The sequence below is a fragment of the Neolamprologus brichardi genome, chromosome 6 (assembly GCF_056152115.1).
Source record: "Neolamprologus brichardi isolate AB-2024 chromosome 6, ASM5615211v1, whole genome shotgun sequence".
NCBI classification, from domain to species: domain Eukaryota; kingdom Metazoa; phylum Chordata; class Actinopteri; order Cichliformes; family Cichlidae; genus Neolamprologus; species Neolamprologus brichardi.
The window spans coordinates 6,970,437-6,996,149 of NC_142109.1; the positions used below are offsets into that span (position 1 = coordinate 6,970,437).

Consider the following 25,713-nt stretch of genomic DNA (forward strand, 5'->3'; position numbering starts at 1 on the left):
CTGAACACCTCAGAATTCATTCATCTGCTTCCATCCTGTGTCACACCATCAATAAAAACTAGTGCCCCAGTGCTAATGGCAGCCATGTATGTCCAAGCCATCACACTGCCTCCGCCGTGTTTTACATACATATGTTCTTCATACTGTGTGTGAAGACGACCACAGTGGTGTTCAACCCATTGTATTAAAGATGGAAAATTCATTGTGGTAATCCTCAGAGCCCAGCTTATAAAAAATGTTTCCCTGTCCAAATATTTATGGACCTTACTGTATATATGCCAGTGGCAAAGGGCAGTGCTAGGTGGAAATACGTTGTCTGACAGCTTGGATAGGCTCCAGCCCCTCCTCGAAACTAAAATGGATGGATGGAATATGCCGTCTGGAATAATATTATAAAATTGTCTAGGAACGAACTCAAACATCTAAAATAGTAAAAACGCTTCACATCAAAACTAGACTATCTAAAATCAACAAATGTAAAACTATACAAATGTGTTTAATATACAGCTCGGAATAAATTCTGCAATTTTGCATTGTGACAATATCACGGGCTATAATGCAGGGAGATTCGCAAACATGTCAGTGTCTTCTGCTATAACAGCACATCTATACACATGAGGGGCATCCCCACAGCAAACATTACAGCTGTTGTATCCCTTCTTTCTTGGAGTTATATTGTTGAACACCCTTTCATTGTGTGTAATTGCTCTCAATGTCAGAAGAGGGAGACAAAAGGCAGATTAACTTTCACTATGATTGTTTTTTTTTCTTACATGACCATGAATTATTACATTAACACGAGTAACATGTGAAGCCAATCAAACTGGCTAATCTAGTTGTGTTGAATACAGAAAAAACGTATAAATAATGTGAAATATAGATTCAAGTACAACGCACAAAAATGTAAATGAGAGGTGCAGAGGTTTGTTAAAAGGCTTGTTCACCGCAGTGTACCTCTGCAGGTCTTTAAGTGTCATCTGTTTCTGTTGAAATGACAACAGATTCTTCATCAGAGCTTGTTTTATGTCTAAACTTCACAGCAGCGTAATCAGCATGCTGCTCTTCTCTGGGCTGAAGTGGCTCTATGGTGGAAAAAAGAGGATCTGTGTGGTTTTTGAAGATGTACACTTTGCTGTAGAGGACTTCATCCTCCACCTGTGGCTGAGCTAAGACGTCTTCACATGCAGGATCAGGATTTAGCTGAGAACAAAAAGCGATACATCATAATACACTTAAAGATTTGACTCCTTTGACTCTGTAAGAAAGATCATTCAGTATGAATATGTGTTTTCCAACTCTACAGTAATCTTTACCTCCACTACATTGTTTGATGTTTCGTTTGTGGAAGACTGACTCGTAGTCCACTTTTTTCTGATTATTGAAAGTAATAAACAGGAAAATAAGTGAGTTCATGCCAGAGATTAAATGTTTTGCTTTGAATCAAACACAGTGTTGCTTACCTAATCAAAAAGAAGAAAAGGAGAAGTATTAAAATCAGAATTATTACAGAAACTCCAATTGTCCACATTCCTGTGATACTTTGGACAGTGAGAGTCTTTGGAGCAGAGCTGATATCTTTGTTGGTTTTCACAGCACAGGAGTAGTTTCCTGCATCCTCCCTGCTGACTGGGTCTAGGATCAGATGTTTGTTCTGGTTCTCTCTCGGGGTTAGAGGTCGACTGTTCAAGTACCAAATGTAGTTTGTGTTGTCAGTCAGAGGACAGCTGGTACTGCAGGTCAGTGTGACTGTCTGACCCTCTGTCACCACTGCAGAAGGACTCATCTTCACTCTCAGCTCTGAAAGAGGAACATTAATAATGACAGATATTATATGTTAAGATGAAACATTACACAATTGCAACATGTGCTAGAGACTGAATCTGAGTGAGTTAAGCCAAAAAGCAGACTCTTTAATCCCCCATGCACTGATAAAATCTAACATTGACTTAAGTTCTGTACTTTTATGACATTTATGAGGGAATAGTTGCTTTTTTAAACTCCACTCCATGTACAGTGTATGACAGTTATTATTTACTTAAAGGTTTATCCTACCATTTCATCCTGCCTGTCCAGTTGCTTCTTTTTTGTGGGTCTCCGCCTTGACTTTTGTCTTCAGTAACTGAAACTTGCATTGTGCTTTGGGTCTTTATGTCATGATCCTTGGTTTTATACTCAGTGTTTTCTGTTTTGGACTCAGTTGCCTTTTTTAAAAAAAAAAATTCTCTGTCTGACTTCGTTCTAGTTTTAGTTTAAACATTACATTTGCTTATGTTTGGTTGTCAATCTTGTGCTGTAGTCAAGATTTCTTTGTTAGATATTCTCAAGTTTTTCCTGCCCTCCTATGTTCTCTTTGCCTAGTCTGTGTTTCTTTTATGTTTCCTATGTTTCCCATGTTTGGTCAGTTTTAACTTTGTGTTTAGTTTGCCCTGTCTAGTTTGTGTTTCAGTCAGTGTTAGTCTCCTGATTTATTTTGATAGTTTCTTGTCCTGTGTGTAGTCTTCAGTTTTGCTTCCATTGTCATTTGGTTGACTTATATGACCTGTGCATTGTTTTGCCCAGTTGTGTATTTCCTGTCAGCTAGTCAGTGTCTGTGTTTCAGTTAGTTTACTCTAGTTTACTTTACTTTACTGTGCTCTGCTTCTAATTTTATTTCAATCTGAGACCCATCTCCACAGTGACATCTGCTGGCCAAATTGACTATCGCCACAAATTGATAATGCTGTTTTGTGAAACAATGATGCAGACAAGCACAATTCTAAACAAAAATACTTATTAAACCAGACTGTCAATGATGGTGAATAACACATGTTTTGGAGAAATCCCCACACAAACATTGCAAAAAAAATATTGAGACTGTTAGAGAGAGCTGCTGGCTTTGATCGTAATAAACAATAATTCACTTTATAAAGTAAAACATATAGAGAAAAAGTTGCTGTATTTAATCTAATAATCACAAGTTACAGCTGTTTTTGTCTCAGTCAGCTTTGTTTTTTACTCACAGGACGCAAACTCTGGATGTGTTATCACATTTTTAATTTTGTAGGAGGCTCCTAGCCGCCACCTGGCTCTGAGGGTATTGTTAACGAGTGACGTGAGAAGAGAGCAGGAGATCAACAGACAGATTGGTGCTGTGGCTGCAGTGATGCAGACCGTGCACCAGTCTGTTGTGGTAAAGAGAGAGCTGAGAGAGCTTAGCGAAGCTCTCAATTTACTATTAAAACTACGTCCCTACCCTCACCTATGGTCAGCAGCTGTGAGTAATGACCAAAAGATTGAGATCCCGGTTACAAGCGGCAGCAATGAGCTTCCTCTGAAGGGTGGCTGGCCTCTCCCTTAGAGATAGGGTGAGAAGTTCAGTCATCCGGGAGGGCCTCAGAGTACAGCCACTGCTCCTTCACATCGAAAGGAGCCAGTTGTCCCACCGGGAGGAGGCCCTGGGGCGGACCCAGGACACGCTGAAGAGATTACATCTCTCAGCTGGCCTGGGAATGCCTTGGTGTTCCCCTGGACAAGCTGGAGGAGGTGGCTGGGGCGGAGGTGGATGGATGATGGATAAGAGTTTGTGTCAGGTAAGGTCTACACACTGTCAATCAACAGCAGAAGGGGGCGTAGCTTTAGCTTTTATTTTTAATAATTAAAAAACTATTTAAATGAAAATACTAAATGTCTTTTCCTTCTTTAAAAAAAGTTAACATTTATCAAATTTTTATTGGTGAATTGTAACACTCCATTTCATGCACATCTTTAAACCATCCTCTGCTGAGTGACCTCTGAACCATGAAGAAACTTTCCTTAACTTTATACTGCTGTGAGTCAGAGCTGAAAATATTATTATATTATTTTCTTTTATAAACAGAAGCTGTAGTATCAAAACAGTAATTCATTAAATAGAAATAGCTCTGAAGCAGCAGGTATGCCACCTGTCAAAACTGTGGTGAAGGTTAGTTTGTCTGAACACCTTTGGACCCGACTGTATATAATATTAAAACTATTATAATTATCTACAATAGAAGCCAACTTTTACTTTTGATGTTTTAACTATATTTATGTTTCATAAAATGCACATGATTTTAATTAAAAGCAAACTTTTTCATTGTAAGGGAATATTTTAACATTGTTAAAGAACAAAGAAGGATCTGAATATTTCTTCCACCTCTGCTCCTGTTCAGACATTAATGAGTAAAGTCTGCTGAGTGAGGAGTTTAGATTTACCTGTGACAATCAAAAAGACTCCAGGCAGATCAGACTGTGTCCATCCTTCATGATCTCTCTTGAATCTGAATGTGTATCCTCCTGAGTCATTCTTCTTCATGTTGTTGATGGTCAGGATGTGTTGGTTCTTCATGTTCTCCTGATACTCCACACGACCTGCAGCCTCAATCAGCTCTTCAACTTCCACTTTATCTTTTCTCCATTTTTTACTCCAACATTTAAACTCTGGCTTCATGTTATCAGGATGTGAGTATTCACTTGTGATGTTGACTGAAGATCCTTCCAGAGCACAGATTCTCCTGCTGACATAATTCACTCTCCAGCATTTTTTATCCTGAAAACCTGAAATATAGATGGAAGATTTAACGTTGTTTGATTGGTCTGTGTTTCAGCACTTGAGTTTTTTATTATATATAAAATAAAATAGATTTGACACTTACAAACTTCCTTAGATTGAAGATGTTTGTGGTCTTTAACTGCACAAGAGAATGTGTCTGTTGAAGATTTTTGTGTTGAATGATGTTGATTCTCATGCTGGTTTTGTTTGTTGTGATACCACATGAAAACAGTTTGATCATCAGTCAGGTTACAGCTGGTGTTACAGGTCAGTGGGAAGAACTCTGAGATGGAAGAAGCTCTTTGAACATGAACCTCTGTTCAAAAAGGATAAACACACTGCTTGTCACTATTTTTGATATAATCATACATCTTATTTAAGACATATACATGTATTGTTTAAACAAATATGATATAAACTCCACCTCTGGGGTATGTGATGGAGCACGGCTTATCCACTAATGTCTGTTTGTAAGAACAAATGTTTCCATAAGCATAAGTGAGACTGAAGCATGTCTGTGTGATGGAATCTGAACAAAAAGACATGATGTTAAATATTTGTACTGAGATCATTTCCACAGGGTTTAGCTGGAGAGTCTGTAGCAACAACAGTCATGACTCACCCACAGAGACTTCAGGGGCTCTGAGATCCTCGTAGCCTTTGACAGCACAGGAGTATGTGACTGCTTCCTCACTGCCGAGCAGCTCTTGGTACCAGGGAGACCAGTCCTCATAGAGAAACTCTCTGTTCTTGTACCAGATGTAGGCTGCAGGCTTTTCAGTCAGAGGACAGCTGCTGCTGCACATCAGTGTTACTGTCTGTCCCTCTGTGGCAGGAATCACCTTTACCTGCAGCTCTGAGAGGATGATGGATAACAACGTTTACAATGATGTCATTTGGAAAGTAAGTAATGAGTAAAGGTTACTGTACCTGTAACTACTTGGAGAGTAATTCTGTTTAGCCAACAGAGTTGTGGACTGTCTGTAGTCTTCATACAGCAGTAAGTGTTTGCATCACTCTCTCTTAGATCATTGATGGTTAAAGTTGTGTTTTTCTCTTCAGACATGTTGTACGTTACACGTTGTCCATCCACAGAGAGCTCACTCTTTGATCCATTTAAGTGTGCAGTGAACCATTTTCTGCTTGAAGTCAGATGTTGATGTGAGCAGTGCAGATCCACTGATGAACCTTTGAGAGCACAGATCCTGGTTTCTCCTCCATTAAAACCTTTAACAAAAGGGAGTTAATAAATGTTTATCTTATTAATATGTCTTTTTTATTAATCACTTAATAATTTTCAGTACTTTACATTAGGAACTAATCTAATTCATGAATAATTTCAGATACCTGAAATGTAAAAGATGAGACCCACAAGCAGACGACCAGCATCTCTCAACTCCATTATTTTAGTCCAGACTTTGAGCATAAAAAGCTGACAGTAAAAGCTTGAACCATGAAGACAAAGTAAGTCACCGGTCAAACTAAACAGCACTCTTTGTCTGAGCGAAGGGTGAGGAGGGGGTAAGCGGGGGGGGGGGGGGTGTCTGCTATCTGCTGCTCATATTCTTTGGTTTCACACATCGTGCATCTTTGAATCTAAAAGTAAACTTGCTTCCTCTTTCTTTAAATCTTTTGCATTCTTTTATGCTTTATGTTAGCATGAGTGATGTTTTAATTTGCATCAATTGATTTCCTATATAATTATTATTTTGTTTTATTTACTTTCTGCATGCAGTTGTGATTTGAATGTGTTAAATATTCAGTTTATTAAATATATTGAAGTTGTTCAACAGAAAGTTGTGGAGGTGTTAAAGTGCTGAGCATGTTTGAGTATAACAGTTTACAATGTAAACACACAGCTGGAGTGATGTAGACATAATTCTATTGCCATTTTTATCTTTTCTTTTTCAAAATATTAAACAATGTGATATGGGAAACACGTTATTTAAAATATCCTTAATGAGTGTTTGAGCTCTCAGATTGAATTGTATTTTCCATTTCCATGAACGTTTCCTTTTACAGCACAGATCCTGGTTTTTGTGTAAAGCTGACAGTAAAACTTTCAACCAAAAGACAAAAAGAAATGCATTCGTCAAACTAAACACTCCTTCTCTGCAGACTGAAGGGTGAGGGTGACAAAAACTTATTTTTTCTTTTCTTGTAAGAAGGAACTGGTTTCACACTTTGTACAGCTTTGAAACTAAAACGGACTTTCTTCCTCTTTGTCTCTTGCCTTCTTGTATGCTTGTATGCATATCCATATGCAACCAGTGTTTGAGTTGTCTGATTGAATTGTATTCTGGCTTTGAAGAGTTAACCTTAATTTATTATTGTTGCTTCACTGTAGTGGTTGAACTTGTCACTTACTGCAGACTTGGTTATTCCTGTTTCTTTGATGTCACTGCTGAGTGTGGCTCAACAGTCAAAACTTGTGGAAGGCTTTAATCTTTTTTAGCCACACCCAGAAAGGATAAATGGAATTCAACAAAATTAAATGAAACACTATCACACATAGTGGAGCCAGTTGAGGTGGTTTGGGCATCTGACAAGGATGCCACCTGGGCGCCTCCTGGGTGACGTGTTCCGGGCATGTCCCACCGGGAGGAGGCCCCGGGCAGAGCCAGGACACACTGGAGAGATTATATCTCTTGGGTTGCCTGAGAACACCTTGGTGTTTCCCCGGACAAGCTGGAGGAGGTGGCTGGGGAGAGGGAGGTCTGGGCTTGTCTGCTTAGGCTGCTGTCCCCCGGGGACCTGGCCTCGGCTAAGCAGAACAAGATGGACGGATGGACTATCACATATTCTTTAATGAAAAATAAGTACTATACTTGTTCCTGTGTCACCTTCAAGATGAAACTAGATAATTTTGTGGGACTTCTTGAAGTTGCTTAGCAGTTCAGGACATGTCCACCAGAGGACACCATTAGCTCTTCATCTCAGCAACATTTTGAATTGTTCTCTGCTACTTCTTGTCAAGTTCACAGTACAAGATAAGTGAGTTGCAAATATCTGCAGTTATTTCATTATCTTATGTTGCGAGTTTTCAGTAGCTTTTTTCTTTTTTTTTTACATTTTAAATGAGTATGTAAAAATGGTGGATCAGTAGTTATAGTGTAAATAATCAAGCTTAAAAGCAACCAATTTTACTTGTATTTATTTTCTATCATTTGTATACTGTTACAGTGGTGGATGCCCAAGATTTAAATAATAAATTCAACATGTATACAAATAATCCCTATAAGTCAAAAGCTCAGGTTTCGGCCTTTTTGCCTTGATTTTGGATAGTTTTCTTGTCTCTAATCATTATCAGCTCCACTTCTTGAACAAATTCTAATAATTTGAATTTTTACAGGTAATATTTAACAAATCATGCTGTATTTTCAAGAAGTCAGTTCCTTCAGTGTATTTTACAGTAAAATAGAAATAACAACTTTAATACTTCATGTATATTGCGTATGTATATGGTTCTATGCGGTGTTTCCATTGCTGTTCCTAGGACTGCACTCTTCTGTACAGAAACCTCTGATGCTGTGCCTGGAATCTGCTGAAGCCACTCTTCCCGGTTTGGGGTGGCAGCTCCTCATGCTCCTATTACCATTGAGACCACTTTGGACTTTATCTTAATCTCCTCCAGTTGGTCCTTCAGCCCCTGGTACTCCACGATTTCACTGTGTTTCTGCTTTCTTACTGTTAGCTGTGATTGACACAATTGTCACAACTGTGGTCTTCTGGTCCTTGTAAAACAGATCTTGGCTAACAGTGCTTCATTCCCATGGCAATTGTAGATGTTTTTAAATCTTTTACTGTTACTATGTAACGGTTATCGTATATAGTAGTAAAGTAATTAATATTTAAACAATGTCAGGACTGAAATATTATCTTCTGTCATGACTTAAGTTGCTAGTTGATCAAGTTACCGGTAAAATGATTGATCGCAGCCACAGATTCACAGTAAATACCCCAACAAGCTTTAATGCATCTATAATAAATTATTTGCTGATTCCTGTGCATCACTTAAACTGTATGACACCAGTACTGACCCATGCTCAGTGTAAAATTAAATCCTACCTGTCTGAGCAAAGTCTGGCTCCTTTAATCCTGGATGAGAAACTGTGTGTCTGTGCTGAATTTATAATATATGATTTATAAAATCAGGTTTGAGTCAGGCCGCTTTCTGATTGACTCTTTCTCTGTTGAAAAAACAGGTTGGTCTTAATTTCACATGGTAATAATTTGAGTTTTTACAGGTAATATTTAACAAATCAACTAGTGTGTACAGCATCTTTTACAAAAAACCCATAAATAACAACTTATAAATAAAATTACATAATTTTAAGACATGATACCAAGCTCATAATACAGTCCATTACACAGTATGAGGTGCATTATAGAGTTGATTAACAACATATTACTTTGTAATTATGCACTATTCTTGCTTTAATAGTACGTCTGAAACTGACTATTATATTGGCTGTTATAAATGAGGTTTTGATTTGAACTTTGCAACAACGGAAATTCTGATTCTGTAATTTAACATATTTTCCTTTTTTCTTCATTTTTAAAATGAAGCAGAACAAGCATTCACAAACATGTTGATGCCATCAACTCCACTACGCAATTCTACCTGCTTGCTGTTGGGACAAAGAAGAGCACCATCCAAAAAAATTTTTTATTGACCTGGACAAGCAGGTCATACCATGCAAGTCTGCCGTTGGGACATTGACTTCCTGACAGACAGGAAGCAACATATGAGACTAGGGAAGAATGTCTCTGACTCACAAACAATCAGCACCGGCTCCCCTCAGGGTGGTGTTCTTTTTCCTCTGCTCTTCTCCCTATACACCAACTGCTGTACCTCCAACCACCACTCTGTCAGGATATTTAAGTTTACAGATGACCGTTATCGGACTCATCTCGGACGGGGTGAGTCTGCTTACAGGATGGAGGCTGAATGTCTGGTGTCATGGTGCAGGCGTAACAACCTGGTGTACTTCCTGAGTCAGCTGAAGAAATTCAACCTGCCAACACGGACGATGACGCAATTCTACACTGCAATCATCGAGTCCATCCTCACCTCCTCCATTGTGGTGTGGTATGCTGGAGCCACCACCAGGGATAAACAGAGACTGCAGCATGTTGTGCGCTCTGCTGACAAGGTGATTTGCTGCAGACTCCCATCTCTGCAGGACCTGTACACCTCCAGGACACTGGGGCGCACAACTGACCCTTCTCACCTTGGACACAGTCTGTTTGACCCTCTTCCCTCAGGCAGCATTTGGACCAAAACCTCTCGCCATAAGAACAGTTTCTTCCCCTCTGCTGTTGGACTCATGAACAATAACCATAAGACTATTCCCACCACTTGCTCTGATTCAAACACATGACCCTGTATTGTGTTCTCTGCACCTGTTGCATCTTTGCATTGATCATCACCTGTTTTCATCTATATAACAATCTGCTTAGCACTTTTTATTTTTATTTAAATGTTTGTCTTAATGTATGTCTCACACAAAGTACCGCAGCAATTTCCTAATTTTGTAAATCTGCTCAACGTGTGGTAATGTGTAGAAGTTACTCTCTAGAAGTTTTCCATGATGTTTATCTGTAGTGAGCTCAGGTTTAGAGACAAACCACATACCAGTACTTGTTTGAAGTAGAATACATATGAAACCACACGGCTTAATTTGAACAGTAACAACATTTATTATGTTCTATGTTAAGAAAATGTCACTCAAACACAAGTTGTTGTTTTATGCCATCTTTCAGTTGTGACGTGTTTTACAGTTTTTTTCTGATTGCTTAAGCACATTTTTTGTAACTATTGGCTATTTTTGCAAAACTCTACACACAAATAAGAAAACCTGTCACCCAATTATCAAAACATTGTAGTTCTCTTGCAAAAGCGAACACAGCTAGATTACAGTTTTTTCTGAATGCTTAAACCCTAACTGTGATTCTTATAGCACAATTCCTAAAACTATTAATACTTATAGCAAAACCACTCACTGAGTTTGCAAATCTAAAAGCACAAACACTGCTTTGCACTCAGTTTGCAATTTTGTAACACACACTTTGCAAAACTGTAGGCACAATTCACTGCACAACACTCTTTTTGCAGAACTTTAAACACAACTCACTGCTTACACTCAATTACCAAATTTCCAACACACTCCTAGCAAAATTATACACATGTATGGCTATCATTAACACTATTTTGCCAACTGTCTGGCACACTTTCACTTGTGAAAACTTTTTTAGATAATTAGTTCACTTTGCAATCAGCCTAAGCACTATAATACAGGTAAGCTCTGTGTGTGGAGTACAATGGAGGGAGCAGGAAGAGTGAGAAGTAGAGGAGGCCGAGGAAGAGGACGTGGAGGTGAAGAAGTAGGATGAAGAGGACGACAAGGACAAGGAGGAGCAAGAGGAGGATGAGAAGGGGGGAGAGGAGGACGAGGAGGGGGGAGAGGAAGGGTAAGAAGAGTAAGAAATAGAATTGCTGATGACATCAGAGCTACAATAGTGGACCATGTAATCAACTGTGGAATGACCCTGAGGGAAGCTGGCCAACGGGTTCAGCCTAACTCGAGCCACTACTCTGTAGCAAGTATCATAAGGACATTTTGAAATGAGAATCAGTTAGTACAGTCACTTTGCACTAAGATTTGTAGCACAACAATACCATAGATGTAAAAATACTGAAATTGTTACTTTACAGAATTGCTAGACGACCAGATGCTGGGGGCAGAGGAAGCATGTTCACTGCAGAACAAGAAACCCATATAGTCAATATGGCGATTGCAAATAATCCTATACTTGGAAATAAACACTTATGTTTGTTTTGATGTGTGTGAATAATAGTACTTGAAGTTAACTGACATAGCCTACCTTGTGCACAGAGAAAGCAAAAGCCAGATGTGTTTTTTATTCATACCATCAGTGTGCAGTTAGCGCATTGTGTGCTTATTAATATGATGGCTTGTGTTAACTGTTGGATACAAAAATACCATTTTTACGAAGGTGTGAAGAGTTAATCTAGCTGTGTTCGCTTTTGCAAGAGAACTACAATGTTTTGATAATTGGGTGACAGGTTTTCTTATTTGTGTGTAGAGTTTTGCAAAAATAGCCAATAGTTACAAAAAATGTGCTTAAGCAATCAGAAAAAACTGTAACTCTTCACACCTTCGTAAAAATGGTGTTTTCGTATCAAACAGTACACACAAGCCATCATCTACTAAGCACACAATGCGCCAACTGCACACTGATGGTATGAATACAAAACACATCTGGCTTTTGCTTTCTCTGTGCACAAGGTAGGCTATGTCAGATTGAGCTCATACTTTTGTCATAGATTCGTAAGCATAGAGGGATCCAAACTTCAAGTACTGGTGTTTATTCACACACATCAAAACAAACACAAGTGTTTATTACCAAGTATAGGATTATTTGCAATCGCCATATTGACTATATGGGTTTCTTGGTCTGCAGTGAACATGCTTCCTCTGCCCCAGCATCTGGTTGTCTAGCAATTCTGTAAAGTAACAATTTCAGTATTTTTACATCTATGGTATTGTTGTGTTTCTCATCAGCATATGGCAGTGCTACAAATCTTAGTGCAAAGTGACTGTACTAACCGATTCTCATTTCAAAATATCCTTATGATACTTGCTACAGTGTAGCGGCTTGAGTTAGGCTGGACCCGTTGGCCAGCTTCCCTCAGGGTCATTCCACAGTTGATTACATGGTCCACTATTGTAGCTCTGATGTCATCAGCAATTCTATTTCTTACTCTTCTTACCCTTCCTCTCCCCCCTCCTCGTCCTCCTCTCCCCCCTCCTCGTCCTCATCTTGCTCCTCCTTGTCCTTGTCGTCCTCTTCTTCCTACTTCTTCACCTCCACGTCCTCATGCTCGGCCTCCTCTACTTCTCACTCTTTCTGCTCCCTCCATTGTACTCCACACACAGAGCTTACCTGTATTATAGTGCTTAGGCTGACTGCAAAGTGAACTAATTATCTAAAAAAGTTTTCACATGTGACAGTGTGCCAGACAGTTGGCAAAATAGTGTAAATAATGGCCTTAAATGTGTATAGTTTTGCTAGGAGTGCGTTGATCATTTGGAAATTGAGTGTAAAGCAGTGAGTTGTGTTTACAGTTCTGCAAAAAGAGTGCTGTGCAGTGGATTGTAGCTACAGGTTTGCAAAGTGTGTGTTACAAAATGGCAAACTGAGTGCAAAGCAGTGTTTGTGCTTTTAGTTTTGCAAACTCAGTGAGTGGTTTTGCTATAAGTATTAATAGTTTTAGAAATTGTGCTATAAGAATCACAGTTAGGGTTTAAGCATTCAGAAAAAACTGTAATAACATACATTTTATAACTGAAAAGTTCAAGATTTCTTCTGTAATTTATGTGTGAAAACCACTGACAGATCCACCAAATGTGGTGTCCCTGCTGTGATACTGAAATTAGCTCAGTCACTAAACCTATCAGAGAAAAAGGCCCTTTAAATCACTATGTTAACAAAGTTACTTTAGTGAGCAGGCAGTGGGTCCATACTGGAGTAGACATCACTTGTGTGGCTCGTAGGTAGTTGCAGTCCGCTATAATGGGCTGGGAGGTTGTCATATATGGGATCAGGGTTCACCTGAGGAGGAAGACACACAACATACTGGGTTAAGCCCTTTCTTTCCAAGCGGGACTTGGAAAGTGTTATTCACGCCTTTATTACTTCCCGTTTGGATTACTGCAATTCTCTTTTAGTAGAGGTTGGGCGTGGCACTTTGTCACGTTTGCAACTCATGCACAATGCTGCGGCACGATTTTTAAGCAGAAGGAAATTCGACCACATCACTCCGGTTTTGGCCTCTCTACATTGGCTTCCAATTGAATCTAGGATCCATTTTAAAGTCCTTTCTTGGAAAGAAAAGTGTCTGAACCCACAGTTGATCTGCATAATCATGTGAGACAAGTTGTAAAAACGGGTGTGGGTCATTCTCCAGCAAGGCTTCGGGTGAAACCATTGTGAGACCTTGTGATGATGTGAGTGGGTGTTAAGGCTTCTCGGTTGGGACCTCAAAACTAGATTATAGATCTCAATTTTGAAATGGCTTGCTAAATTTAGGAAAACATAAATATCAGATTGCATTAAAGTGCCACTGTACAACAGAATAGAAGCTGACATGTAGATTTGAGTTTGTGCTAAATGTTGTACACTGCAGGCCTGCAGTAATGCTTGAGAAGAGAGAACAGATGATTTTTGTTAAACAGATGTGTTCCACTATAGAGGTATTGCATGAAGTATGAGAGATATCTGTTCTTGTGACAATAAAACTCAATTAGTCTGTTAGAAAAGTTCACTACTGCCTGTCATGGAATGATTGATAATAATTTATTCAGTGACCTCTTCTCCATTATAATTTCAAATGTGTCAAAAAACAGCTGGTCTCCGGTGAAGAAAGGAGGAGAGTTGTCAATTGATCACCACATGGTGCTGACTTGAATCAGGTGGTGGGGATGCTTGACAGGACTATACCAAACATAAAATGAGGTTACAGTGGGAACAAACTCCCACCTCTGGCAGAATCTTGACAGCAATCCCACTGACAGAGTATGAAAAAGATGAGCTACAAGTGGTGCAAAGTATCTTTCAAGTCGAGGTTGTGGAGCCACTACTCGCCCAAATCAAAAGGTACTAATTGAGATAGTCTGACTAGGATACCTCCTACATGGCTTCTTCCCACTGTGAGGATGCACTGGGGAACACCCAGGACCTGCTGGAGAGATGTGTGATGGCTAACTTGGGAATGCCAAAATGTCCCCACTGCTGCAAGAGCTAGCAGGGGATAGTTTGTTTACATTTCTGCCCTCTCTGTGACCCAACCCAACACAAATGGGAGAAAATAGATGTATGAATGGAGGAATTATGGATGGAAAAAAAGATGAGGACACAAGTTTAAGTGCTCTTCTTGATAAATAATAAATGATTATACATATGAAGAAAAATAGAGGAGTTGATGTTTTACACTTGAATCCTGTCATGTACCTGCTCTTCATTGTTTGATGTTTCACTTCTTGCAAAGTCACTGGAAGTCGTTGTCATTCTAATTAAAAAAAAAATGAAATAATTTACAAATCAACAAGTGATTTCAAATCGCAGTTTGAATATGATGAATAAAGCAAAAAAAAGGTGTATTTACTTAGTAGGCGATAACTCGATGGTTGAGTAGAGGTCAGTGTCGTTTTTCAAACTGAAACGCAGCCTGACATAGTGATGACCATCCTGCTCCTCCGATTCAGCTGGAACGTTTTTATTTATGAAATCAGGAAAAATCTGCATAGACAAATAACATCACATTTTATTAATGTATATCCACATACATTTACATATAGAGGTTATAATTCACATGAAGGAGAACAATACAAAGGCTAAAAATACATGCTTTTGGGTTAAGCAGGAATAGATTTACATGAAGAAAAACAAGGTGTTCAAGCGGCCTGTTTTATTTCAGCTGTTATTGCAGAAGAATTTTTTGTTTCCTGTTTGGTACCTGCTGTTTGTTGCCTAATGTTTCAATTCTTGAAGGCTGGTTAGAAATCCTCTTTTTTCTGAACAGATAGAAAATATATATATAAGTAAAGCCATATCAGAAGAACATATTGATCTGAATGAGATCAAAACGTTACTCACCTAACACACCAGAAGACAGTGAGAAGTATTAAAAGGAGCAGAGCTGCAGAAACTCCTACAGCTGCTGGTGTCCATGTTCCTGTGATACTTTGGACAGTGAGAGTCTTTGGAGCTGAGCTGATGTCTTTGTTGGTTTTCACAGCACAGGAGTAGCTTCCTGCATCCTCCCTGCTGACTGGGTCTAGGATCAGATGTTTGTTCTGGTTCTCTCTTGGGGTCAGAGGTCGACTGTTCAAGTACCAAATGTAGTTTGTGTTGTCAGTCAGAGGACAGCTGGTACTGCAGGTCAGTGTGACTCTCTGACCCTCTGTCACCACTGCAGAAGGACTCATCTTCACTCTCAGCTCTGGAAGTAAAAAAAAAATCATTATTCATGCACCATTTTCATTGATTTTTAATTGTCAAACTGAAAAAAATGTTGGAATTTAAATGAGACATTTATGGTTTGGAAATGTGGTTCTTGTGAATTTAGATTTATAAAAACAAACAAACAAAAAAAATTAGCCAGAAATTTTATTGTTCAAAATTCTTCTGACCTCATTTAAAGTTGACAGTTAAGTGATGTATGTTCCTAGATGTCAAAGGGTTAAATGCTGAAATGATGAGTAATTGCTTTATAGCTCAAACAAAATAACAGTATCCAGATTGTTCAAATAAAAAAAACATGAACACCAAAGTGAGGAATGGAAAAGACACATGAGTGCTTCTTCTAAAAAAGTAAAACATATTTTTTCCTTCATAATAACAACTATTTTATACAATATGAAATACATTTTTTTTTTTTTAAAACTTGAATGATTTCAGTTTTAACCCTCTCGAGGCAGGCGTTGCCGATTTGCAACAGTTAAAAACGAAAAACCTGATTTCCCCACATACATAATTTATGAGTTTTTTTTTACTCAGAAGTACCACTGCAGGACTGTTTTTTTTTAATTTGAGAGTTTAATTTGAGCCTGAGAGGGTTAAGTGCAGGACTTTTTCTTTGTAATGAGCATTTGCAGTGCAGCATTGACATGTTCACAGCATCTGAATATTTCTTCCACCTCTGCTCCTGTTCAGACATTAATGAGTTAGTTTACTCAAGCTGTGCTCTTCTTCTAATTTGGTTCAATCTGAGACCCATCTCCACAGTGACATCTTCTGGCCAAATTGACTCTCGCCACAAATTGATAATGCTGTTTTGTGAAACAATGATGCAGACAAGCACAATTCTAAACAAAAATACTTATTAAACCAGACTGTCAATGATAGTGAATAACAGATGTTTTGGAGAAATCCCCACACAAACATTGCAATAAAATATTGAGACTGTTAGAGAGAGCTGCTGGCTTTGATCGTAATAAACAATAATTCACTTTATAAAGTAAAACATATAGAGAAAAAGTTGCTGTATTTAATCTAATAATCACAAGTTTTCAGCTGTTTTTGTCTCAGTCAGCTTTGTTTTTTACTCACAGGACTCAAACTCTGGATGTGTTATCACATTTTTAATTTTGTAGGAGGCTCCTAGCCGCCACCTGGCTCTGAGGGTATTGTTAACGAGTGACAGGAGAACAGAGCATGTGGCTGGCCTCTCCCTTAGAGATAGGGTGAGAAGTTCAGTCATCCGGGAGGGCCTCAGAGTACAGCCGCTACTCCTTCACATCAAAAGGAGCCAGTTGTCCCACCGGGAGGAGGCCCTGGGGCGGACCCAGGACACGCTGAAGAGATTACATCTCTCAGCTGGCCTGGGAATGCCTTGGTGTTCCCCTGGACAAGCTGGAGGAGGTGGCTGGGGCGGAGGTGGATGGATGCATAGATGGATGGATGATGGATAAGAGTTTGTGTCCTCAGGTAAGGTCTACACACTGTCAATCAACGGTAGAAGGGGGCGTAGCTTTAGCTTTGATTTTTAATAATTAAAAAAACTATTTAAATAAAAATACTAAATGTCTTTTCCTTCTTTAAAAAAAGTTAACATTTATCAAATTTTTATTGGTGAATTGTAACACTCCATTTCATGCACATCTTTAAACTATCCTCTGCTGAGTGACCTCTGAACCCTGAAGAAACTTTCCTTAACTTTATACTGCTGTGAGTCAGAGCTGAAAACTGTTTTATTTTCTTCTTGAAAGCAGAGGTGTTTTTTTTATATTTAACAGCAATCGAGAGCAAAAATAATGATGAACTATAGAATATTATTTTCTTTTATAAACAGAAGCTGTAGTATCAAAACAGTAATTCAATAAAAAGAAATAGCTCTGAAGCAGCAGGTATGCCACCTGTCGAAACTGTGGTGAAGGTTAGTTTGTCTGAACACCTTTGGACCCGACTGTATATAATATTAAAACTATTATAATTATCTACAATAGAAGCCAACTTTTACTTTTGATATTTTAACTATAGTTATGTTTCATAAAATGCACATGATTCTAATTAAAAGCAAACTTTTTCATTGTAAGGGAATATTTTAACATTGTTAAAGAACAAAGAAGGATCTGAATATTTCTTCCACCTCTGCTCCTGTTCAGACATTAATGAGTAAAGTCTGCTGAGGGAGGAGTTTAGATTTACCTGTGACAATCAAAAAGACTCCAGGCAGATCAGACTGTGTCCATCCTTCATGATCTCTCTTGAATCTGAATGTGTATCCTCCTGAGTCATTCTTCTTCAGGTTGTTGATGGTCAGGATGTGTTGGTTCTTCATGTTGTCCTGATACTCCACACGACCTGCAGCCTCAATCAGCTCTTCAACTTCCACTTTATCTTTTCTCCATTTTTTACTCCAACATTTAAACTCTGGCTTCATGTTATAAGGATGTGAGTATTCACTTGTGATGTTGACTGAAGATCCTTCCAGAGCACAGATTCTCCTGCTGACATAATTCACTCTCCAGCAGTTTTTATCCTGAACACCTGAAATATAGATGGAAGATTTAACGTTGTTTGATTGGTCTGTGTTTCAGCACTTGAGTTTATTATTATATATAAAATAAAATATATTTAACACTTACAAACTTCCTTAGATTGAAGATGTTTGTGAGCTTTAACTGCACAAGAGAATGTGTCTGTTGAAGAGTTTTGTGTTGAATGATGTTGATTCTCATGATAGTTTTGTTTGTTGTGATACCACATGTAGACAGTTTGATCATCAGTCAGGTTACAGCTGGTGTTACAGGTCAGTGTGACAAACCCTGTTGTGGAAGAAGCTCTTTGAACATGAACCTCTGTTGAAAAGAATAAAAACACTTCTTGTTACTATGCATATATATATTCATAGATCTCATATAATTCATATAAAAGATAGTTATAAGAAATCTGAATTTAGAGATTTAGTGGAGATGTGTTTAAACAGTGTGGATTTTTTTCTTTTTTTACCTCTGGGATATGTGATGGAGCATGACTCATTCACTAATGTCTGATTGTGGGAAGACATGTTTCCATAAGCATAAGTCACACTGAAACATGTTTGTGTGATGGAATCTGAAGAAAAAGACATGAGGTTAAATATTTGTACTGAGACTATTTTTACAGGGGTTTTCTTAACGTTTTGTTGAACAATAAACATCATGACTCACCCACAGAGACTTCAGGGGCTCTGAGATCCTCGTAGCCTTTGACAGCACAGGAGTATGTGACTGCTTCCTCACTGCTGAGCAGCTCTTGGTACCAGGGAGACCAGTCCTCATAGAGAAACTCTCTGTTCTTGTACCAGATGTAGGCTGCAGGCTTTTCAGTCAGAGGACAGCTGCTGCTGCACATCAGTGTTACTGTCTGTCCCTCTGTGGCAGGAATCACCTTTACCTGCAGCTCTGAGAGGATGATGGAGGACAACTTTTACAATGATGTAATTTGGAAAGTAATAAATGAGTAAAAGTCACTGTACCTGCAACTTGAAGGGTTACTCCATTATACCAACAGAGTTCTGGTCTGTCTGTAGTCTTCATACAGCAGTAAGCGTTTGCATCACTCTCTCTTAGATCATTGATGGTTAAAATTGGGTTTTTCTCTTCAGACATGTTGTACGTTACACGTTGTCCATCCACAGAGAGCTCACTCTGAACATACTTATAACCATCCCAGTCTATAGTGAACCATTTTCTGCTTGAAGTCAGATGTTGATGTGAGCAGTGCAGATCCACTGATGAACCTTTGAAAGCGCAGATCCTGGTTTCTCCTCCATTAACACCTTTAACACAAACTTTTATCAGGAATTGAATTCATTGTCTTATCATTTTTACGTCAGGGTTTTTTTCTTTTCTTAGAATGTAAATAAAATTTTTGCTTTCTTTTCATAACAATGTATAAATAATTACTCATACCTGAAATGTAGAAGATGAAACAGACGAACAGATGTTGAAAATCTGTCAGCAACATGTTGGTTGAAGTCTTGTGTGCAAGCATAAAGATGACAGTAAATATAAAAGTAGACCAGATTAACTCACAGGTTAAAATCGATTGAAAAACAGAAGGACTGACATGACTGTTTTTGTACAATGGTTTGGCACACAAAGCACCTTTGAAGCTAAACATGAACGTCCTTCCTCTGTGGTTCTTTCGTTATCTGCAAGACGATCAATGTGGTTTTGCCGTCTTGCCCTGAATATTTTAGATGTTCAGGTAACTTTCAGTTTTCAACAAAGTGTTTATATTATTTCTCTACATTTATGTATGTATTTATAATTTTTTTCTAAAACTCTCCTGCTCAAACCTGATGGAGTGTAAAAAAAAATGGTACAAGAGTCAAATGATTCTTCTGTCAAAATACTCATACAAACATTACAAGGCATGTTAATAGCCTGTTAAGATTATATTATAAAGACAATGTTAAAAATAATAATAATATTAATAATACCAATGATGGACATTTTGAAAACATCACCATTATTGTGCACCAGTTTATCTTGTTCTGCTGTCTCACAGTTCCTGGCCTGCCCACCGCAGGCTGCCATTATCACAGCTCATGATCTCAGCAGCAGTCTGTGCAGATGGGTATCTGGGTAGCGCTTGCAGGTTATGTTTTCAGTTATATTTTCCACTGAACCCTATTATTATCTTTGAGTTAGCACGCAAAAGGACCACAGTTCTCTCTGCTAGAAACTGACTGCAATCACAGCAGTGCACATGCAAGTGTGTGTTTGCATATGTTTGTGTGTATGTGTGTGTTGCAAATAAAGTGCCATGTCAATGCTACGAAACATGTTCATGTTCGGATACATTACATTCATTCTGTTTTTAAGTGGAGAGGGTCTGAGCCTTATTGGAGAAGCTGAGTGAGGAGGTTACATGTGAAAAGCTTATAGTCTGTACTTGTCACCGCACAGACCATGCGTCCCTCACTTGGCTGCTCACCTTTAAAGAACTGGAGGGACAGCTAGCCCGGTGGTTGGAGACGCTGCAGGATTACCACTTTGAGGTTCGTCACCGGGCGGGACATCTCCACACCAATGCAGATGCCCTTTCCTCCAGCTGGTTCATGGTGCGGCAGGGTCAGGACATCCTGGGACCCTTCCCCACCACTGACCAGGGGAACTGCTACGTCCTGGTTGCCCCGACCAGAGCGCTGTTACCACGGCTGAGTGTCGGGTCAACGAGATGTTTTGCCGGTCCGGGGTACCAGAGGAACTGCAGAGTGAACAGGGCCGGGATTTCGAGGCAGTGTTGTTCAAGGAGGTCTGTGGATCGGTATAAGGGAGACCCGGACGGCACCACTGCACCCCTAGAGCGGTCCAGGAATCTACGAAGTGCACTCCAGCGACCTTGATGTTTGGGCATGAGCTTCGTACCCCAGTACACTTGGTGTTCAGATCCTCTCCTGAGCAGGAAGGGGGCAGGGACCCTAGATTGGACTACCTCCACAACCTCTGGGCCCGGCTACCGGAGGTGCACCAGTTGACCAGGCAGGCGCTCTGGGATGCAGACTCCCAGCAGAAGCGAGCTTATGATACCCGCTGAAAGGGGGGAGGACTGTTGCCAGGTCAGCAGGTGTGGACCTACAGCCCGGAGAGAAAGAAAGGGCTTTTCCCAAAACTGATGAGTCAGTGGGTTGGACCCTGCACTGTTCTCGAGGGGCTGTCCGATGTGGTCTAACAGAACAGGGTGGTCGTCGAATGCCTGGCACCCTGTCAGCCCTTGAGTCCACCCATGGAGGGGTCAGGGTCCCAGCTTCAATGGCAGGCCCCCAACCTGGCCTCAGAGACGGCTGGGGGACCAGCGGAACGTCCTTAATGATGCCATTGCCTTCCCGAACACCTCAGAGATTTTGCTATGGACATGCCGGTTGCTGGGGAGAGCTAACCACTCAGGTGGGGGCTGTCTGGCTTGTTGGGGGAGCGGGTAGTTATCTCCCATCATGCCTTGGGACATGTGCTGCTGTTAAGATGTTCTTGTTTTATTGTCTACAGTTACATGACTTTTAACTGTTCTCTTAACTGTTCTGCGGTACAAAGTCACTGTCATTGTTTGATGGAAAGAATGATTTATCATCAGTGAGTTTGGTTATGTTGTTATTGACGCTCGGAAGCACAGTGTAAGACAAGCAAGTGTTTAATAGAGCTCCTCTTACCTGTTTGTTGTGGAACAGCAAGCTCAATAGCTGAGTGGTGCTTTGTTGCTAAGATTCATCTGCTTGCCACAATATAAATGTACTTTGCCAAAATCTCAGGTCAAAGCTCACAAAACTATTTCAACAACCACTAAAGAGCAAAAACAGCAAATGACAGCAGGTAAACGGATTCCACACAAAGATGTAAAGCGCAGACTGTTCATCCGACGGCACGTACACGTCGGTGCTGAAAGCTGACATCTCACAGATTCTGAATCTGCAGGTTTGGTCACTCTCTGACCAAAATTCACTGAATCAGCAGCAAAAGAAGATCAAAACTACGCTTCATATTTGATAAACATCACCATGAATTCCCTCTTACTTTTGCTGTTTTGCTTCCTCCACGATGAAATCACACTTCCTGCACAACTCACTCTCTCTCAAAGACCAGTTTCCCATTAAAATCTGTTTTCTGCATTATTTGCTTGCTTATTACGCACCAGTCCACCGTTGTGTACAGACTGGTGAGCTGTTTTGTTCTGTTTTTTAAAAAATGACACCAAGAAGCCTGCCTTTGTGCTTTTCAATACTGAATAAATGGGAACTTTTGAGAATGACGCCAAAATTGCAAAAGGCTTAGCTGTGTCAACCTCTGTAACTTTGCTCCGCTTCATTTCAGCAGCATCAGGCAATGTTCATTGATTGATTGATGGTTTTCTTTCATTTTTGATCTACTGCAGAATATTTTCAAGGTTATCTGCTATAAGAAGATGTTTTTCTGTGTTTTATCCTCAGTTACTTTGACACAAAAGCATCTGCTGTGATGCTTACACATCTGATGAAGTCTCACAAGTGTCAGCTTTGTTTTTATACATAGATATAAAAGCATGGATATGTACTGATAAATAATGAGAAATATACTATTTCTGATGGAGTCAAAATTGAATCAAATCAAATACCCAGCCCTATTTAAGACCCTTTCATTGTGTGTAATTGCTCTCACTGTCAGAAGAGGGAGACAAAAGGCTAAAATGAAATAAAAAAATAAAAATACATTACCATTCGCTGAATCTAAGCTGAGAATATAGCTGTGTAAACTTCAAAATTAATCGTGCTACTTCTATCATCAGTGATATCATCAATAAATGTTTCTAAACTGGATCCACTAACAGCCATTCATGCCCATATGAATATTGCCTCCACCATGTTCAACAGAAAGCTGTTCCTTTCTGCAGGCTTTTCTGTTCTCACTGTCTGTAGTCTTCATACAGCAATAAGTGTTTGCATCACTCTCTCTTAGATCATTGATGGTTAAAGTTGGGTTTTTCCCTTCAAACATGTTGTACGGTACATTTTGTCCATCCACAGAGAGCTCACTCTGAACACAATTTCCTTTGCAGTCTGTCGTGAACCATGTTCTGCTTGAAGTCAGATGTTGATGTGAGCAGTGCAGAACCACTGATGAACCTTTGAAAGCACGAATTCTGAGTTGTGCATTTCGTGGAAGTTTTAAAATAAATTGCAAACACCCGGTAGGCATTATTTGAAGTGGGTTTAAGTACATATTGATATATGGAGAAACTCTGGTCAAACACCTAAGCAGTCTCTGAAGATGGGTGCGGTTCACTCATGTCTTCTATGGCTTGACCAAAATAACAGAACAAGAAATTCCAAAACATCACATGAGTCTATACCTTCAGTTCAGCTCATCCTTTGAAAACCTTCCCTTTGAGAGCGAAAGAGAGAAAATTATGACCATGTTTTCTACTTAGACGTTGCCTAAAGATTTACATCCCAAATCCTCCCTCCTTATTCCCTGAGATAAGGACACAGAGTCTCACTACCTGTTTTACGTCTCACATGAACTTACAATCGCCCCACTGTGTTTGTGATAGGGCATAAAGACACATTTGCAGTGTCTATTCTACATGCATATAACTAAGTGAGAAAGTGATATTACTATTACTAAAGTGATCAATATATAAGAAAAGAAATTTGCCACCACATGCTCCATTAACACCTTGAACAGAAACTTTGATTAGCAAACAGCTTCATTATCCTACTATTATTATCTCTCTTTATTCAAAGATTAATGATAGAAAAGTCACAATTTTAAATACTTGACTTTAGGAATTAATATGAACTCAGATTCCTTAAATTTAAACTATACAATCTGTAATTTTTTTCAAATATTTCTTCTTAGGATTAGATAAAGTTATTTACAATTATTATATAAGGACTCATAAATAATCACTAATACCTGAGATATAAAAGATGATACCCATAAACAGGCAACCAGCATCTCCCAACATCATGATTGTTGTAGTCCAGGCTGTAAGTGTAAAGCTAACAGTAAAAGCTTGAACCATAAAAGAGACAAAGTAAGTCATCGGTCAAACTAAACAGTTTTCTTTGTCAGAGTGAAGGTGAGGGGGACAGAATGACGTCACGTTGACATTAAGCAGCTTTGAAACTAAAACGAAACTTCCCCTTCTTCTTTAATGTTTTTGTGCTTGTATGCTACGTCTTGGCATTAAAAACATTTCAAACCAAAATCACTGCTTGTTTCATCGTGATAATTTTTGTATCAATAAGTATCAACTCTGCTGCATGCAGTTATGTTTAAATGCATTAAACATTCATTTGAGATGCTTGAATTGGTTGAGCAGAAAGCTGAGGAGGTGTTAAAACTGTTGTCCATATCTGATGATGATGATTCAAAGTCCAAACTTTAATGATCAAAAGCTCGAGTGATGTTGACTTTAATCTGCTCTTAAATTGAAATTTTATTGTATTTATATTTTAATGCAGAGAAAGATGACTTTTTGTTTTACTTTGTGCCTTTTGTTTTATTTAACATATCTATAATTACTCTTTGAGCTCTCTAATTGAATTGTATTCTGGGTTTGAAGAGTTAACATTAATGTTGTTTTTGCTGGCCTCTGGTGGTTTAACTCGTCAACTTATTGCAGCAAATTACAACCTCGTGCACGCCTGACCCTTCGATATGCCTGCTGGGTGTGGCTTATCGTTCCAGCCTTAGTACTTTCATTAGTAAACAGCTTTGTTATCTTTCTTTATTATCTCTCTTTTTGAGCGTTCATTAATTAATCTCTGAAAAATCTGAAGTACTGTAAATAATAAATATGACCTCAGTGTCCTCAAAATCATGATTGTTGTAGTCCAGGCCTTAAGCCTAAAGCTAAAAGTAAAAGCTTGAACCATAAAAGAGACAAAGTAAGTCATCGGTCAAACTAAACAGTCCTCTTTGTCGGAGTGAAGGTGAGGGGGACGGAATGACTGCTGTTTCATGTTGACTGGTTTCACACTTTAAGCAGCTTTGAAACTAAAACTAAACTTCCTTCCTCTTCCTTTGAATCTTTTTTGTACTTGTGTGTGTCTGGCCTGAAAAACATTTAAAGGAAAATACAAATACCTTCTGTATCATCACACACACGTGTGCTGTATACACTTGCATGAAATATTCATATTCATATAACTCTACAAAAAGAAATTTCCAGAAACTTAAACTAACAAAGTGGACACACCTTAACTCACAAACTGACCTAATTACAAAGACATAGCTTTTATAGTGGTTTGGCCTAACCATTTACACACAAAACAAAAACACAATAACATTAACTAAGCACAAAATAACACAAGTAAACCTAAACCACTCCTGTTCCTGATAAGCACATGGTTGGTCCTGCTGAGCAGGCATTTTGAGTCTTCAGCCACGCCTTTTGCCCAGACAGGAAACAGCCACCAACAAAAACAAGATAACTCAAAGAAAGAGAAACATAATTAATATAACAGAAAACATTTTTAGAAAAAACACACAATGCTATTACGCACGTGCCTCATAATATCAGTGTTAGGTTTAACCAAATGATTAATGAATTATATTAATGAAGAAAACTGCAAAACAAACTAATAAAGTGAACAAATGGCCTGATTT

The 25,713-nt window shown here is 39.0% G+C and overlaps 2 protein-coding genes across 3 annotated transcripts; both read right to left on the reverse strand.

The window, feature by feature from the left end:
• Nucleotides 1-1,456: 1,456 nt before the first annotated feature.
• Nucleotides 1,457-5,951, reverse strand: LOC148102463 (uncharacterized). The gene is made up of 7 exons (XM_087842481.1): nucleotides 5,897-5,951; nucleotides 5,480-5,776; nucleotides 5,172-5,405; nucleotides 4,974-5,078; nucleotides 4,653-4,865; nucleotides 4,213-4,554; nucleotides 1,457-1,797 (listed from the first exon to the last, which is right to left on the reverse strand). The coding sequence occupies exons 1-7, from the start codon at nucleotides 5,949-5,951 to the stop codon at nucleotides 1,457-1,459; spliced, it is 1,587 nt and encodes a 528-aa protein (XP_087698607.1).
• A 7,124-nt stretch (nucleotides 5,952-13,075) lies between these two features.
• LOC102777349 (uncharacterized) lies at nucleotides 13,076-24,070 on the reverse strand. Of its 2 annotated transcripts, XM_087841564.1 has the most exons (12): nucleotides 24,016-24,070; nucleotides 19,098-19,400; nucleotides 18,790-19,023; nucleotides 18,590-18,694; nucleotides 18,364-18,438; nucleotides 18,226-18,306; nucleotides 17,786-18,127; nucleotides 15,233-15,578; nucleotides 15,093-15,150; nucleotides 14,742-14,875; nucleotides 14,588-14,645; nucleotides 13,076-13,189 (listed from the first exon to the last, which is right to left on the reverse strand). In XM_087841564.1, the coding sequence occupies exons 1-12, from the start codon at nucleotides 24,068-24,070 to the stop codon at nucleotides 13,076-13,078; spliced, it is 1,905 nt and encodes a 634-aa protein (XP_087697690.1). The 2 variants fall into 2 exon arrangements, with proteins under 2 accessions (XP_087697690.1, XP_087697691.1); XM_087841565.1 differs by lacking the exons at nucleotides 13,076-13,189; nucleotides 14,588-14,645; nucleotides 14,742-14,875; ... (5 more) ...; nucleotides 18,590-18,694; nucleotides 24,016-24,070 and adding an exon at nucleotides 19,534-19,588 and having other exon boundaries at nucleotides 18,779-19,023.
• Between the last annotated feature and the right edge of the window lie 1,643 nt (nucleotides 24,071-25,713).